The following is a 17,052-nucleotide window of genomic DNA, read 5'->3' as shown; positions in this document are numbered from 1 at the left end:
GCTAGCGTGAACAGGTGCTAAGACGGCAAAGATCATTACAATCCTACTTGAAGGTCATGGATTACTTCTTGACTTTTGTACATGTGAAATAATTTTATTTATTTCTCTCCTAGAGGAAATATTAGTGAATGATTAACTCCTGAAATTTATCATTTTTAATTGCTTTAAACTTTTTTAAATGTACTTGTAAACGAAATAATGAAGTAAAACACTCAGTCGAAGATTTTTCAGCCTTAATTTGCATCAGGAGGGTCTACCACTCGTGTCAACCGCCAAATTTCTCCCTTAGCCTTGCATTAACCCTCTTCTCTTAGCCAACAGAAGATGATCCCTCTTGAAAACCCATTTTCCCTACTCTTTCAAACTCACCCCTCTCACTTCCCTCACGCTTTAATCCTCGTGGCGTGCGTACCTAACGAAAACTTGGTGGAGTCTTGTCTTGAAACCCATCTTCCTCCGATGTTGAAGGCCTAACGCCCCCTCGCACCAGAGCCCTCGCCAAAGGACTACACCCATCCCTCCAACAACCCTTTACGCCAGTTTTCGCAGCCGGCTGATGGGAGGGGGAGAAGAGGGAGGCGGTTTGATCAGATATGATACTTGAGGAGTTCCTTCCAAAGTTTAGAAGCGTCCCCCTCGCTCCTGTTGGAGGTGCTCTTGATCGTGTTGATGTTAAGGCACTTGGGAAACGGGGGCCAAGTGTAGTGGGAGGTGTGTGCAGGAGACGGGAGCGCACACTCTCTATTACCCCTTCCCAGTCCCCGGCATCCATCCCTGAACTTTGTCTAGGCGTCTTCTCCGTCTATCTTCCCGCTTGACGTATTCTAGGCGGGTCAGGTTGGGGGCGTTGCCCTTGTAGGGAAGAAGTATGCTCAGCGCATTGAGCCTCCGTACACTTTGAGGAAGTCAAGCGTGTAGGTGAGAGTCTGAAGAGATAGATTGGTACGTCATGAAACTTGCGAATACCAAAATACATCCTTTGTTTTTGTCAAAATATTTCAATTCGTATTTTCTGTCTGTCAAAAAAAATTTCAAGGCATTAGAATTTATTCACTAATCCAAAACTCGGTGATTTTACAGAAACATAGAGGCAGAATAATTTTAATGCCAAAATTGAAGTGATTAATTGATAGTTAGATAACATTTTCCCATATTTTGAGTGTAACAGGGATTAAAATTTCCTTCTAACTTTTTTGAACCCTTGAAAAAAGTCGAGCCACATCTAAAAGATGTGCAACTCATAGTGAGTTCTAATGGTGATGGCTTGATTTCAGTGACAAAATACAGATAAATATCTCGTTATTTAGAGAATCTATGATCAATATATAGAGAATTGATCAAGTAGTATTGCGCACTATAGCGTCATACCATATAGTCCAATACTTTTCATGCTTCGAAATGGAGAGCTTTTTAACTTACTAAATTTTAAAGAGGGATTTACTTTTGAATGCTGGTGAAGCATCTACCTTTTGTACCTATGCTGAAATGAGCTGAACACCAGGATATTAATAATCGAAATAAAAAAGGAGTTCCACATCTATCAACAGCTTTTTGATAAATGTCTAATTGTCCTCTTCACATTTTTGTTTTTCATATGTAACACCTTGTAGTGTGCCCAAGAATATGAATTGTCCAATAACTATGTTCATATCCTTCCACGTACACCTGTACCGAGTAAATTGATAGTACAAAGGGAGCCTCTATTGTGAAGGAAATTATTTCCTGCGTTGACTCATCTGATATTTCTTGAATTTATTATAAGAATTTTTGAACCTATATTCTGACTAATATTAAACTTAAGCCGGTTTAAAATGCCATTGTTACAATAAAAGCAAAGAAATGTAACAACAAGGTAACCAATTTAAAAATTATCAGACGTTTTTGATTCTTCTCTCTGAAACCATCATTGCACAGATCGGCATATTACAAATGTATTATTGTTAAATAAATACAGATCAATTTAAATATCTGGAGATGCCATTAGAAAATCAAAGAAAGAAAGTTAATTTGAAATTTTTAAGTCTGACAATGACAAAATGTTCAAGAGTTACTGCAATGTATTTGGCGTGAAATTTTTCGAATAAGCTTATAAAAATTGTTTCTCCTCTCGGCTATTTTATTATTACATAATGACTGTGTAGTGAAAAAAGTCCCTATTTTAAATTGCTCTTCTCTTTCGAGGACAAAGATTTCAAAAGGCCAAGCTCATTGATGAAAATGAAATGAGTCTCATCATCAAGGATCCTTTCGCTCATATTTCAGAAAATTAATCACCCTCTTCGTCTAGCGGACAAATTTTCTCCATCATTAATTTATTCTTCTCTTCATGACAGATTTTTACGCTTCATTAAGTTTTATTTTCTTCCTTCTTCCTCTCTCTAATGTTGAACGACTTGATTGTATGCATCGAGAGTATTATGATCCTCATCAATTGCTTGTGTTGTCTATGATAAATATTTCTTGGAAACAAATTCGTGGACTAAGCATCATTTTATACTAAATGATACGATACCAAATGCCTTCACTTCGTCAAAAACGTCCTTGATATTGTATTCTATTCGAACATCTGACAGTTTTCACCATAGGAATGTCTCTTGAAAACAATAGTTGTCAGAAGCTTTTTCATGGCTTTAGAAAGAGCTCAATATTAGTTTTTTTCTCTCTTTGTTGTCAATATGTCGAAAGAGATTATGTAAAAAAATTAGTGAGGCAACTAGTGGAATTTTAAGTTAATCAATTAAAGTGAAATGAAGAAGCGACTAATGAGAGAGGAGGATGAAAGGACGAACAAGAGAATATTGGACGTTGATAAATATCCTGCTCAATAAGGCAGATATTTTTGGGCGTATATGAAGACAGTGGATGATCACAAAATGGCCAAGGATATTGTGTAAAAAGCATAATAGAGAGAAGCATTTAATAAAATAATATCTTTTCGAAAAATATGAATACCAATCCTGATTGAGACATCGTATTACGCTGGAAGAATATCAGGGGAAGAAAGCAATAAACACAGGATGTCAGATGAGAAAGGGAGTGACGGGAGGAAGTAATAAAAACATAAATAACGTAACCAAAGTTTGTTTGATGGTAAGAAGTTGAAAGCAATAAAAATATTTAGGAGCAGCGTGAAGAGGAAATTACTTCAATCAAAATATCTGTATTATAAAGACAAGTTTAAATCGTAAAAAAACTCAAATTTCAAAATATGCAAGTCACACAAGACCAGCTTGTGTTATTAGACGCTAACTAATCAATGTAAGTATGACACATGTGATCAGCTTTTCTGCAGCTTGTACCCAAGCTTACTACTTCGATTATTGGATAAAATAATTGTAAGTTATCAGTCAAAGTTGATTTAAAGTGGCAGTGATTGATTAGCCATCTTTTGTGAGCTAATGCAACAGATGTTTACCACTCTTAGAATCCGATTTAAACCGAAACAGTGAATGGGATTTCCGAAAAAAGTGACCGATCACCAAAAGATGACACGGCATTATGCGAGGACCAAAGCAAAATGAACATCTTTCAAACACGAAATAAAATTAAATGCATTATTTCCAATTCAACCGAGAGAGTGGCACTAAAATTTACGCAGCGGACGGAAAATAAGAGATCCGAGTAGAGTATGAGACCTTGGGGAGAAGCATTGGGATACAGGTGAGCGAAAATGGAGGGGAACGAATGCATAAAGGGATGGGTTAAATGTAATGGAAATCAAAAGATGCCCCACGAACCAGAATGAGTCCCAATGGGTTCCATTAACAAAGATGTTAAAACGATGGCTGGGGTGGGAGGAGGTGGGGAAGCGAGACTAAGAGCTGGACGTATGCCGGGAGATGGAAAACAGACGGAGTGAGATGATTAAGGGGGGCGCGGAATTGCGGCATGGATGCTGGGGTGCGGGAGGGACTTCGAAGAAGGGGCTTGGCGAATACGTGTTTGGGGCTCCCGTTCCCCGATTCCGCTCGGCCTGCGATGACAATAAAGGGTGGGCCTCCCGAGAGAAGCAGGGGAGTTTAGACTTGGATAAAAGGGTGAGAGGGATGGCGGAAAAAAGTCAGAAATTTAAGGGAAGGGTTGGTTGGGGAAACTGGCTGCTCGACTCTTGTGATGGTCGAGGTAGAGAGGAGGATGGCATAATGCGAACAAGGGTGGTTTTTGGGTGGGCCCGATTCGGTGGGGAAGGGAGGGCGGGTGCGGCGTCCGTGGTGACGTGAAAGAGAAATTTTTCATATCTGCCGTGAGTGAGTGGCGTGGAAGGCGGAGAAAAGGAAGGGCGGCCGACCCGACTGGAAGGAGTAATGGGTAATAAATGGGCGTAAATACCGCAGCCTCCCCCTCCATCCTGCGCGTACGAATACATTAATACATTATTGTGACTCCTCCTTGCTCTCGGAGTGGAGTGACCGCACGTGTTTCTGTTCCTCACTCTCGGATTACGTAGTCAACTCCCCCTTCCCTGTTCTTCCCTTTTTCCCTCTCTTCTTCGCTGATAATCACCCCGTTAACGCGCGCTGAATACCGCCTTCTGCTTTCTCTCTCGCTCTCCCGGCTCTATGCCACTGCCCACCTCAGTGGAAGAGGGAAAAAATATTCTGCTCTTCCATTAAAGTAGCTTTTTTAAAAGCCGGAGAAAGTTTAGAAAATGAGCGGCTTTTTTTCCTTTCCTGATTTTTGTTTCTCCCTGCATCGCATGCATGCTTTTGGTTGACCGCCGCCGTCGCTTTGAAAAGATGAAAGGGGATCAAAGTTTCTTCCGTTTAAAAATACATCCAACCATGTATTACACAAGCAAGCCCTCAGTGTATCGTAATTCTATACCACGTCTGCATGGACTGAATGGTTTAAATGATGTTGGACTCAACATAGACAAACAAGATTACAATCGTGAAATTTGCTAATGGATTTTTTATTCATATACCTATATTAAACATAAGTTAACATTTCTATTCAGTAGCCTAGTGATGAAAATATTCAAATACATCAAAATATGAGGGGAGATCTCTTAAACTGCACGACAGCAGCGAGGTTTGAATTCTGATACCCAATCGGTTAATTAAGTTCAGTAATGGCGAAATTGGCATCGATTATCTGGTATTAGATCCCTTCTCTCACCTACCATTCATCTCCCGCCTCTTTGAAAATAATAACCGCCGGTAACGATGAAGAAGTTTTGGAGCATTTTACACCGATAAGGCTTGCATAGAAACGGAAAGAATTTTCAAAATGGGTTCTAGAAATAATGATCCTGATTTTACAATCAAAATGCGATGCTGAAGACCGATTTTACTCTGCCATCCCGATTTTTATTGGCATTTCAATGTTTAGAACGGCAGTTTGTGTACTTGGAATTATGAGGAGAGAAAGGGTTAGGATAGAATGGGCCGAAATTAGTCTGCTCTTCTCAAAAGGCACCAAGATGATAACGTTTATAATAATCAATGTGTTCGATTTTTTAAGCTATCATCACATATGGTAGGAAAAAATCAATCATCAAACAAATCAGAAGAATTTTTTGTCAAAATTTGGAGCTTCTCTTCCCATCACGGGAATTGAAATCATTCGAAGGTGATTAAAATTTGATAAGAGGAAACTATTGTTTTTATAGAAGTGGAAATGGTGAGAAGAGCGTTAATAATAATGTACAAATATATTATATCTTCATTTAATATGTTATCCTAGGTAATAAAATCCGTACGAGAACTACACGGCTTAAGTGGTTAAGAATTTATTTTGTTTAGATGACTTTTAAACTTAGCGCATCACACGTTCTAAAGTCTTCAATATATATACCACAACAGGAATGTATATCAGGGGAAACTGATAATTTGGCAAAATTTTGCTGTAAAAGATTGTATCTCTTCAGGCGTTAATTTTTACAGTTTTTAGTCATAGCTGTCAATTATGAATCTTTCAAGCGTGAAAGCTTTGTATATAAAATCTCTCCAAAATCTCCTGATCTCATTTGAGAATTAAGGGTTTAAGCTCCTCACGTTTATATATTTAATTGACTCACTTTGGCAGTCTAACGTCTCGAAGAAAAAAATAGTGGCGTCAACCATACGAAGATAATTTTTTAACTTCTCCCTCACAAAATTAAATACATGAGCTTCTCTCATACAAATCTGCGACAGAGCTAATATCGGTAGAGCTTTTTTCCTAAAGGATAAAAATGTATTTTCTCTTGCGATTTGCTTGTAAAATGATTCGCTTTTACAACCCTACAATTTTGTAGATTCTTTGCATGGTGAAAATTTTAAAAATTCACTTATATTTTGTGACCAATGGTCGGTGGATATGTTTCTTTCCATTCAAAATTTCTCAAAAATACCAAGTTGTCGCGGAATTAATTTGGAGAGGAAATCGTAGTGCACATATTTTTTTTTATTTCTCGTGAACATTGTACCTATGTCCTATGCCTCTCTTAGTATGGATGACGTCCAAACTTTACCATCATGGTCCGTGGTGAGGGCAACCATGGCATTTATAGAGGAAGCATCGGGCCGACAGTGGATGATGTCATCGCGCGCTCACTTTCACGCATATCCGCTCCCCTAGTCGCAAGGCGCGTGTTTAAAATGGACCGATTAAAGGCACCGTTTCGTTTTCAATACGCCCCTTGCTCCCCTCTCCTATCCGCACTGTTTGGAACCCCACCTTCCACCACCCTCTCAACTTCCCTTCTTCAATATCGGCCTCCTCCATTCCCCGGCCCAAACACTGGCCCCTATCCCAAGCATCAAAAATCGCCCTTTAACCCCGTCCATCGACCCGTAATACGACCCCCCCAAATCCCCTCACCTCCGCACATTGGCATGTTTCCCCTTTATATGGGCCTCCGAAACCATGAAGTTGCCCCTCTATTGCTTGCATTTATGTATAACTACCTTTTTAAATATCACACTCACGAACTTTTATCATGTTTCTACCCAGGCTGTCGTAAGTTTGCGGCTATTACTTTTATCTATAAACAATTATGCAAGTTTTTTTTTTTAAATATTTTTTAACTCATTGTTATAAAACTAGCAATACATACAACATATGGGCGTGTCCTGCCTACATTGGAAAAAATTAGAACATGGGGCTTGAGCATGGTAAAACGCGTCATTTTAAGGTAAAAGAGTCAGATGACCCATCAGGATTCTTAGTTGGCAATTTGTAATAGAAAAATCGACATATTTTAGGAGATAAATCAAAACCAGATTTCTGTTTTGAATAATAAGGTGTTTAAAATAATGAAGGCAGTACTCTAGTTTTTCGTTTCAATTTTAATGAAATGAATTATTCCCAGTTTTTAATTGTTTTTTTTTTGCTGAATGTTCCTCACAAAAAGTACCTGAAAACGAAGAACGTATGTTATTTATGCACTTGTTCGGATATGCGTCTTACATAAGAAGGAATTTAATATAATAAATACTCTACGGAGAAGTAATACACGGCTTTTAAATATATATCACAGTCTAACAGCCTAAGGATAGTCATTTTGCCGCGGAAGGTCCAACAAACATTTCTTTATGACATTGCATAAAAATCTGAAGTCTTTCATAATTTTGTAGTGTTTGCATTTTGTTTACTACATAGTGAATCGTTAAGGTCATTGGACGCCTTGAGTGCATTCATGACAAATCTGAAAATGCTTCATTAAAATGTTAATGTATGAATAATGAAAAGAATTATGAATAATATAATGAACAGTTTTGATTTTTAGTAACCACTTATTAAAGTTTACATACCTATTAATGTGTTGCAAGTTTTAATTAAGTCGTACTGGTACAAGTAAATAAGAGATTAAGAATAATTTCAAGGGGCAACTTTGTACCTTTGTTCCCTCGACACCCTTTCATCCGTGAATTGTGTATTTTCACCATTTTAGCGTATTGCATGCATTTCAGACCTTTTTTTTTGGCTATTCCAAGTTTCTATGAAATATGCCCTCAAGTAACTTTGTGGCTACTTATTTGTACTTTTATAACTTAATTTTATCTCATGAAATATAAATGTTTTCGTTTTTCCAGATTGACAGGCCATGTAAACGCCTGTTAGACTACCGACTGCCAAATTCCAGAAATACAGTGTCAGTGCCTTATTTAGGAAAATGTGCGACCTCATCCCACAGAGGGTGGTTAATTTTAACGCCATGTCTGTACCCATTCAGTTATACAGTGAAAAGGTGTTTTTGCTGAAAAGATTCATCGCCCTTCCTCTACCATAAATTTAATTTGAAATATTTTTATCGCAAGCGGAAACGAATAAAATTAAAAACATTTCCTGCGGACGCACAAAGGCTGGAGATTTTTTTCATGCCCTCTGAACTTCATTACGCGGCTCTTTTATTTTCGGCTCGGTCAATGGCTGCGATACTTCTTCATTTTGGGGCAAAGCGGGGAACAAAATGCACCGAATACTGCATCAACCGACGTGAATTGGTCACCTCGCCTCGTTACCATAAGAATGGCGGAGGGCGGATTTGGCGGGCGGCAGGCGGGCGTCACCTCCCCCGGCGAACATGAACGGACGTATCAATTAATCCAAGCGGGCATGACACTCTCATCCACAATATTACACAAATGTAGAACTACACTTTATTCCACCCTCCGCCAACCAACTCATCAACTCCCTGCGACTCAAATTTCGTCCACCCAACACTTGGCCGCCCACCCTACTCACACGCACACGTTTTGTCCTCTTTTTTTCCAAAATCCTGTTCTCTTTCCTCCCCAAACCCACCCCTTCCCCGTTTAGTTCCCGTCGCTGCGCGCATATCCGCCCTCCACCCCTCCTCCCCATAAACGTGCCCTGGTATCCATGCGTAACCCTTGTTAAACCCCTCAACCTTCCCTTCCCTCGCAAACCATGTCCCCCCGGCGCCATTGTTTCTGTCATCGCGCGCCGCGCTGACCCGAACAAAGAGGCGAAAGGGGCGGACAGGCGACGAGGGATGGATATAAAGAAGGGAGCGTAAAAATACCAAAGGAGGTCTGGTAGTGCGAGGGGAGTCGAAGATAGCAGGAAAGTGAGCGGCGTGTAGCGCCAGGATACATTCGTTGTACTTGATAATCCTTTATTTCCAAGTACACGCCATCATACAAGGTGTGTTCATTTCACAGCAGCGAATCGTTCAACATGCGCACTATTCACATTGAATTTAATCACCCATCATAATAATTTGTCTACAATCCCTTATAGCTCACTGATTTACTGACAGGATAAACGAAGGAGAAATTATTTAAATGCATTTAAAATAACGATTTACAGTAAAAATAAAGCGTGAAGGTATTAAGAAAGGGAGTAGCACTAACAATAAGAAGAGGAGACTAACAAGTGAAGCGGGTGCTCTAGCGGAAGTGGATTTTCCCTGTAAACAGTCAAGTAATACCTGTTATGTTATAATGATTTGGGGATGGTCGAGCGATCCGAAAAGTGTGCGAAATGGAAAGGTAAAAGCGCTAAAAGTGGAAGCTTCCTCCGATGGAGACTGATCGAAATCCCTCAATGAAGAACAAAGCGAAGGATTCCTAGTGATTTCGTTGTCTTAGAGGGTCCAATGAATGGTTCACTCATAGATACAAGGGATGAGAAAATATTATGCTTGGCAACCATTTAGCCTCGTTAATCATGAATACATATTTCAGGAACCGAGAGCTTGTTGATGTGTGTCTAATGAAATCTAAATCGATACATAGACACAGATACATAGGCAGAAAAAAGGATAAGGACTAATAGGGGAGTTTATTCACGGTTTTTAAGAACATGACTGCTGTTATTAAATATAACCCATTTAGTGGTTTGGTTTGCTTTGTGCTCTGATTCTAAATACAAAACTTCCCTTGTGTATTACTTACGCAATTTTTACTTTATTATATAATAATATTATATTAGCATAATTAAGCTGCTGAAATTTCCCATCCTGTCCCAATCTAAGATGCCTCATATTATCGTTGAGGCGAATGGCGCATGGTGGTCTCTTCGACTTAAGCCGCTCCACAATCACGAAGCACTCTGAACACGCGGCATGGGACACAGTAAAGGAACAGCAGGTGATGGTGGCCACAGAGTTCTCCTATGCCATTTCAGGCAAAAATAGGAAAATGAGAACTGAAGGAAGAATATAGGAGGTGTAGAGGAGGAGCAAGTGCAAAGTGAATGGTGATGACAAAGGGAAAAAGGGGGGAACGTAAAGAGGCTCTCTTTTAAAAAAATGTTGGAGATAAAAGGTGGAGGGAATTAGGGGCACGGGGGGAGAAAATGCTGCTGCGGTCTAACTTGGCGGGGATATCTTGCCTTCCCGCAAAAGGCCTTCCATCTAATGCCCCCCCTCCAACCTATAGTCCCTCACTCCCAGCATACACCGCGCATGCCGGCTCTGATTGCCTCCACGGTTTTTTTCACGTGAGGGAGCAAAGTACGGAGGGGATTTTTAGGGTTTTCCGGAAAGAGTGCTGACGGTTGCTTCGATGGGCGTAAAGGGCCTGCCGTGTTAGCGCTGGCTTGGAAGGGGGTTGCTCGCTTAGCCTGGGGTTGCTGGAAACGCTGGTAGAGGATAAAAAATATTGCCAGCCAGTGGTGTTCTCGGAATTACTTCTTTCTTTTTTTTTAAATATAATTCTTGCCAACAGCTAACTTGCGGCGAAATCGTTGAGCGGAAGTTTGTGGTAGTCGGAATTTTTTTTGTTACGCGTTTATTCTTTGGTGCAGGCTGGTTTGCCGTTGAAGGGGTTCTTACCGCAGCGCACAAAAGAGGGTTTGGAGAAAGGGTTTTGTCGAGTGCGAGGCCGAGATTATTCCTAACCACCGCACTAGGTAATACCAGAAAAAAATTTCGATACATTCGATGATTACCAGAGTGAAGGTTAATTTACCTAAGCCATAGGAAATATTAGTAGGCAGTGTTTTATTAATTAATGAGTTATTTATCCTCGCTAAGTTAAGGCCATGCAGTCCTATGAATATTGAGTAGGAGAAAAATCTACAACATCCATTCTCTTGGTGGTGAGAAACCCAGCAAGATGGGACTCGAATTCGCAGCCTATGATTTGCAGTTGAGAGCGTAACTCCATTTCCATCGAGGGAGGTTATTTGGAATTGCTCTATGACTTTTTTGTTTCTCTTTCCGAAAAATGTAGACTACAGGTGGATGTTGAGCCCTTAACTGTTGAAATATCTGGATATTTACACTGAGAAGTGCTGAATCCCGTTAATTTTAATTGTTTCCTTTTTTATTTTTTAGAGTATTTCAACTTATTGGCAAAATTTTGAGCGAATTTCTAACTAACCGTTGGCTTAAGTGATATCTTTTTTATTAAAATACTTTTAGTAAAACACATATTTCCTCTCAAATGAAAGAATAGGTATCATCTCAAAGAGTTGAAGATAGATCTTTATAATATCGGGTACAAATATAGTATGTATCTTCTTTACATAGAAGCGGTTGTTTAATATTTTAATACAAAGTACTAAAAATGAAGTAGATCTTATACGAAGCCTAACTAACTGTTGAAACATTCGTGTAAAATTACAGCTTGTATCGATTGATTTACAGGTTATATTTGTAACGGCCGATATTCTGGATGCTTTCAAGAGAAAGCACTGTGACGGTCATTGATTTCACTTGAAATTATCAAGAATATCAAGTCTAAGATTCTAGGCGGGAAATTATTTGCTGTAGTTGTTATCAGTTAGTAGGCTATTTATTTTGCATTGATATGAGTGATAATTAGATGAAAAATTAAACTAGTTGAAAATTGTAAAAATATTAGACCTCAAGGCCAAACTTCAAACAAAAAATGATGAATATTCTTACAATTGCCAAGAGATTTAATAATCATAGAGTGAGTAATGTCCCCGAAGGTTTTTCATTCAATTTCTATTCCGGGTTGAATTTTCTCATTGAAATCAGAGGAAATTGCTTGCAGAGGAAATTAAGAGTAAATAACGGTAGAGGGAGTGTCTTAAATAGCACCCTTGAAAGTAGATATGACTAACATTGGAGACAACAACATCACTTGACCATGGCATGTTTCTTTAATGGAGTGATGGGTGTAGACAACTGAGCATCGTCTCTCACCCGGCGCATTCATTGTTATGTTTCGTTAAGGTCTCGCATGCGGTGTCGGAAACCATCATCTTCCTCAGAGACCCTAAACAGAAAAACCGGCGGAATCGCACTGTTCACTCTAACCACAAATCGATGGGTTCATGAATGCGGTAGAAGATTTAAAAAATTGAGTTTGGGAAAAATCCTCACCTACATTCGATAACTTATTCATAAATGAAAAACAAGTATTTGCGACAGCTGACGGCCACTCATGAAGTTCATGGCGTCATCTGAGGACAATATCTATTATCAACTTGCTCGTTGGTGACTGAGGGAAGGGCAGTACTGTTTTACGTCTATGATGATCATACGTAAATGACGCCATAAACTTACTGCCTTCGTATACGCGCAAGCGTTAAAACCTCTGATCTTTCGTCTTTCAATGAGTGTCAATACCCTTGTCGTGTGTCCGAGTGAAACCGAGTATCAACGCTGTTGCGAAAATATGGATTCACTGATAAAACAAGTGGATGATGTGTTCCCTCGGTACATAATCTAAAACGATTTCCGATGAACCAGAAGAAATATCAGGGGCTAGGTTTATAGTAACAATCGCCGACGGGCGGCGTTCCCCTTGCTCTCCCTATTTCTAATTTACGGGAATCAGGCCTTTGCTTCGTTCGTTGCGTCTTTTATACGAGGGGCCGCTCTGGTTGTTTACGTCCTGAAAGGAGCCATCGGACGCGGTGAGGATGGCGTTGAGGAGAGAGACTAAGCCCCCGCTGTCATTTGTCTTGCCGCATTTCATTCTCGCTCTTTACCGCTTGTCAAAATATCTCATTTCCACTCCCCCCACCCAAAGAGCAAAGGCCTCATGAGTATTTGGTCAGGAAGACGTCCTTCGTCTCCCTCCAGCACGCTCAACAACAGAGCAAAAAAATAAAAACTTTTCTCCATGTGACCTCATCGCCCAATCGTTATCTCCTCCGCTCCTTTTAAACCAGAGCAACCTCAGCATCCAGCGCGTTCTTAGAGTCAGGCAACTTCCTCCTCCCCATCTCCTTCTCAATCCTGTCTTTGTTCCACGAACGGTCCCCTCCAAAAGATTCAGCAATGCCTCCTCCCCTCTTTTTACGCCTAACACTCACGGTTTTCTAGACTCGGCTCTCTCTCAGAGATGAAACTTTGAGGAGGAGGGGTTTGTGGTCGCCCATGGTTTACTTGCCCGCCTCAAGATAAACAAAGGTCATCATAAACACGAGGTGGATTTTATCTTCGGAATGCGTGGCGCTTGCGTTTCGTCGAATGGCTGACGGTGCCAGAGAGTCGGGCAGCGGATCTCTCTCGAGCTTAGTGTGCATTGGAGGAATCGAGATGAGGGGGAGACGGATTCGATAAAAAACAAACCCAACGCGAAGTTGCAGAATGTGCTTAGCTAGCAAATGATTTGGTGAAAATGACTTTCATTTCATGGCGCAGTATGAAGCGGCCAGAAAAATATTTTGGGGTAAGTTAAATATAATTTAAAATCTAGGCGTGAAATTATGTATTTTACTATATTTGAATTATGATTGAATATTCAATACTCATAGTTTGTTTAATAATATCTAAAATTCCCTTTGAAAATAACTCCCATTCATAGGTAAAATTACACAGCCTATAAACGAAATAAAAGGTAAGTGGGGCTAATAGAAATTTGATCCAGTTTGATTTACGAAGGTCGAGATAATTAGTTATATCGTGTATTGTGTTCTTATTTTTATTAATTTCCAAATGTTCTTCAACAGCACTGACCTATTCAGGTGTTTTAAATGGAATGTAGCAACTTTATTTTCTTGAAAATGATGTGAAGAGATCGGAATTGAGCAAATTATATGAAATTATTAGTCTATCTCGTTCCAATATGCAACAGTAACTATGTATATAATTCTGGAAAATGAGTGAAATATCGCAGACTTTCATTGCGGAATTAATAGCGACAATAAGTTGATCAAGTAAGAATGGCTAACTATGATAGAAACGACGAGAAAGATTCTCGCATGACGAGAAATATATGATATTCCATTCTAAGTGTACATTTTATTGACATGGCATCTTAGATTCTAATTTTAACCATCCAAAATGTAGTTTTAAGACGTCTCGATCCGCAATCGTCTTCAGGGTTAGTTACCTATCCTAGCATCCTGAACAGTGCAACACAATGGTCACCCTTCAGGATCACACGGTTATGAGATGGAAACCGCGGTGAGCAATGCCTCTGGCTACCTATTTTTCGTACTAGAGCTCTTGGAGCTGTAACTCTCACCAAGAAAAGATTAATTAACAACTACGTACGATAAAATAACCATGTACTTGGTCGCTAAATGCGACCAGTCTATTTAAATTTAAAGATGAGGTGAGAAGAAACCTGGAGAATATTTTGAGAAAGATTTTTATTGCATGGTACTTCAAATCAATTGCACCCTCCAAGTTTTGCACGCTATTAGAATTCTAAGGTCGATGAAAAAAACTCGGAAGTACTACGCAGAAATTACCCGTCAAAAAATTATGTGGCCGTCGAACCCGTAGATTCTGTACGAAAAAGGCACCAAATTACCTCCTTGACCCTCAAATTTCTTTTCACCACATAAGTATAATATAAGTATGCGGAAACAGTAACATTTATTCCACACTTTGCGATAAAATTGGTATAAAATACTCTTCCTCTGAGCTTAGCAGCAAGTAAAATTTATATAAATAAAGGAAGAAATAGCAAAAGATTGGTTGTGAATGTGAGGCATAAGAATAATTCGCAAAAAAATATAACGTTTTTGCCTATGGCCTAGTTAATCTTTGCTGATAAAAGATGATAATACAAACCTAAACATTGATAATGTGATGGAAATATAATTTTACTCTAGCAGGGTTGAAATCTATATATTTTCTGCTCCCTTTAAGATTATTTTCCCCTCTCACCTTCCCTAATGAATTTCTCATTGGTAGTTTACTGACAACACGCTTGAATGGCGATAACTAAGTTAGGAATCTTCTGGTCAATTCAAATGCTGCTTTTTCAGGCGAAATCCCTCATTTTCTCTGTACTTATACGAGAAGATTTTGTTTTTATTTCGGATGAAAAAACAGGAAACACGCAGTGAATTTTAATGGCGTTGCTGAAGTTGAATAGATCCGAAAAGTTGAAATGCGGCACTATCCTAGAAAGAGAGCCCGATTGACATGAATTTTTAACTTTTCGGCCGGAGAAGGATTCGCATGGGCATGCTCCTCGAAATGCGGTTAATGCTGCTCATTTACATTGAAATTGAATATTTGACACCCGTTTTCCCAATCAAATTACACTAAATTATGCTTTGGCGAAAACAACGTCACCAATGTATACTTAAGCCCATCGAGAGATGAGAATTACATAAATTAAAATTAGAAACGTCTTCATTTATTGTTCTCACGATGAATTCTTTCCCTTTTCCCTTGCTAAATAAAACTCGCCTCAGCAAACAGCGTGAAGAGCGCGTTGGCCAAGACCGTATAGATGTGAGAGGCTATAGATGAGAGCGTATAGATGTGTGGAGGGATATAGCACGACCACATCAACTCCGTGGCACATAAAAAGACTTTTTATGCAATCGAAAATTAGCTTAAGAAAATTAACAACAAGAGAACCTTGGAGACATCCGCTAAAGGATGGGAATCATCTGCTTATATGCAGGCTACTCTTTCGGACGGAGGCCCTGTATTTCCATTCGTGTTGCTACTGAGCTACTTCAGAGAACTAAATGCTTGGAACCGGAACCATTAATCAGGTGTCTCCAAGGCATTTAAACGGTACAGAAAGAGGAGAGAATAATAAAGGATGTGCTGGACTCACCTGTCGTAGTCTAGGCGGCAGTAGAACTTGGAGTCCCGGGTGTAGCACTTGTGCGCGAGGCGCGTGCCGCACTCGTTGCAAAGCAGGCACCGCTCGTGGTACGAGGCGTCCGCCACTCGCATTATGTAGCGGTCGCAGATGGGCCGCACGCAGGCACCGCAGAGTTCCGTGGGGCCGGGGGGCGGGGGTCCTCCGCCTCCCGGCCCGCCCCCGTTGGACACCAAGGCGGAGGGGGGCGCGGCGGAGACCGGGGGCAGACCGGGGGGCAGGACGGGGATGGGCAGCTGGGGGGCGTGGAGGGTGACAGGGGGCGGGGGGCCCGGGGGTGGAGGAGGAGGCTTCCGGTCCTCGGCCATCCTTTGTGTCGGCAACCTGCAGCATGAGGAAGAGATAGGAAGGGATGAGGAGCAAGAAAAGTACCGAAGTCTCCGTCTATACGAGTCTTATACACGATATCATGCGGCACAATGACAATAGGGAGAGGATGGCAGTCATATGTGGTGACTGAGGAGACCCAAGTACAATGTTAACCTGTTTTCATTCAACAGCGAGGAGTACTGAACAAGAGAATTGGGTTGCTGAGGCGGCTAAATGTCTTGTTTCCCTCATCGTAGGGGTCGAATTAGAATCATGTCAGGAAAGAAGAATTATTGTATTTCTAATCCTTTCCATCCCCAGTGAAACTGCATATCCTATGTTGTATGCTGTGATATTTCTAGGGAATGTGACCTAAAAAGGACTAGATTATGTCTATCATGAAACTCATTTTTTTATAGCGCTTGACAATCAAAACGTAGCTTTCGAATTCCAAATTTTTCGTAAATTCTTAAATAAATCTTACACTGAGGATTTTTAGCGGTGAATTCTACGTTGTTGCTTATCCTTTTTTACTGCACGTGAGTAATAGTAGTTTTATGTTCTTAATATGAACAGAATATTTTTATAGCTGTAATACTTGTACCTAGAATGCTTGTAACGAAAATGACAATTCAAACCTGCATTGGAATCATGACCTAGTAATTAACATATGAGTTTACACTGATTTATGCGGAGAAAACAGATTAGATGTTTGATTTTAGGGTAGGATTTGAGCTAGATTGATCATTGCCTATAGTTTTTCTTCAGCTAATTGCTTCAACTTTTGAATAAA

At 40.1% G+C, this 17,052-nt stretch overlaps 1 protein-coding gene across 1 annotated transcript in view; it reads right to left on the bottom strand.

Annotated features, from left to right (window-relative positions):
• Positions 1-16,195, bottom strand: part of LOC124170039 (LIM homeobox transcription factor 1-alpha-like) — a gene marked incomplete at its 5' end in the record, with an annotated part of 67,233 nt that extends 51,038 nt beyond the window's left edge. The window contains one exon of the mRNA XM_046549047.1: positions 15,903-16,195. Within this exon, the coding sequence (XP_046405003.1) occupies positions 15,903-16,195 (293 nt within the window). The remainder of the gene's footprint in view (positions 1-15,902) is intronic.
• Between the last annotated feature and the right edge of the window lie 857 nt (positions 16,196-17,052).

The sequence above is a fragment of the Ischnura elegans genome, chromosome 1 (assembly GCF_921293095.1).
Source record: "Ischnura elegans chromosome 1, ioIscEleg1.1, whole genome shotgun sequence".
NCBI classification, from domain to species: Eukaryota; Metazoa; Arthropoda; class Insecta; order Odonata; family Coenagrionidae; genus Ischnura; species Ischnura elegans.
This window is presented reverse-complemented; position numbering and strand designations above follow the sequence as displayed.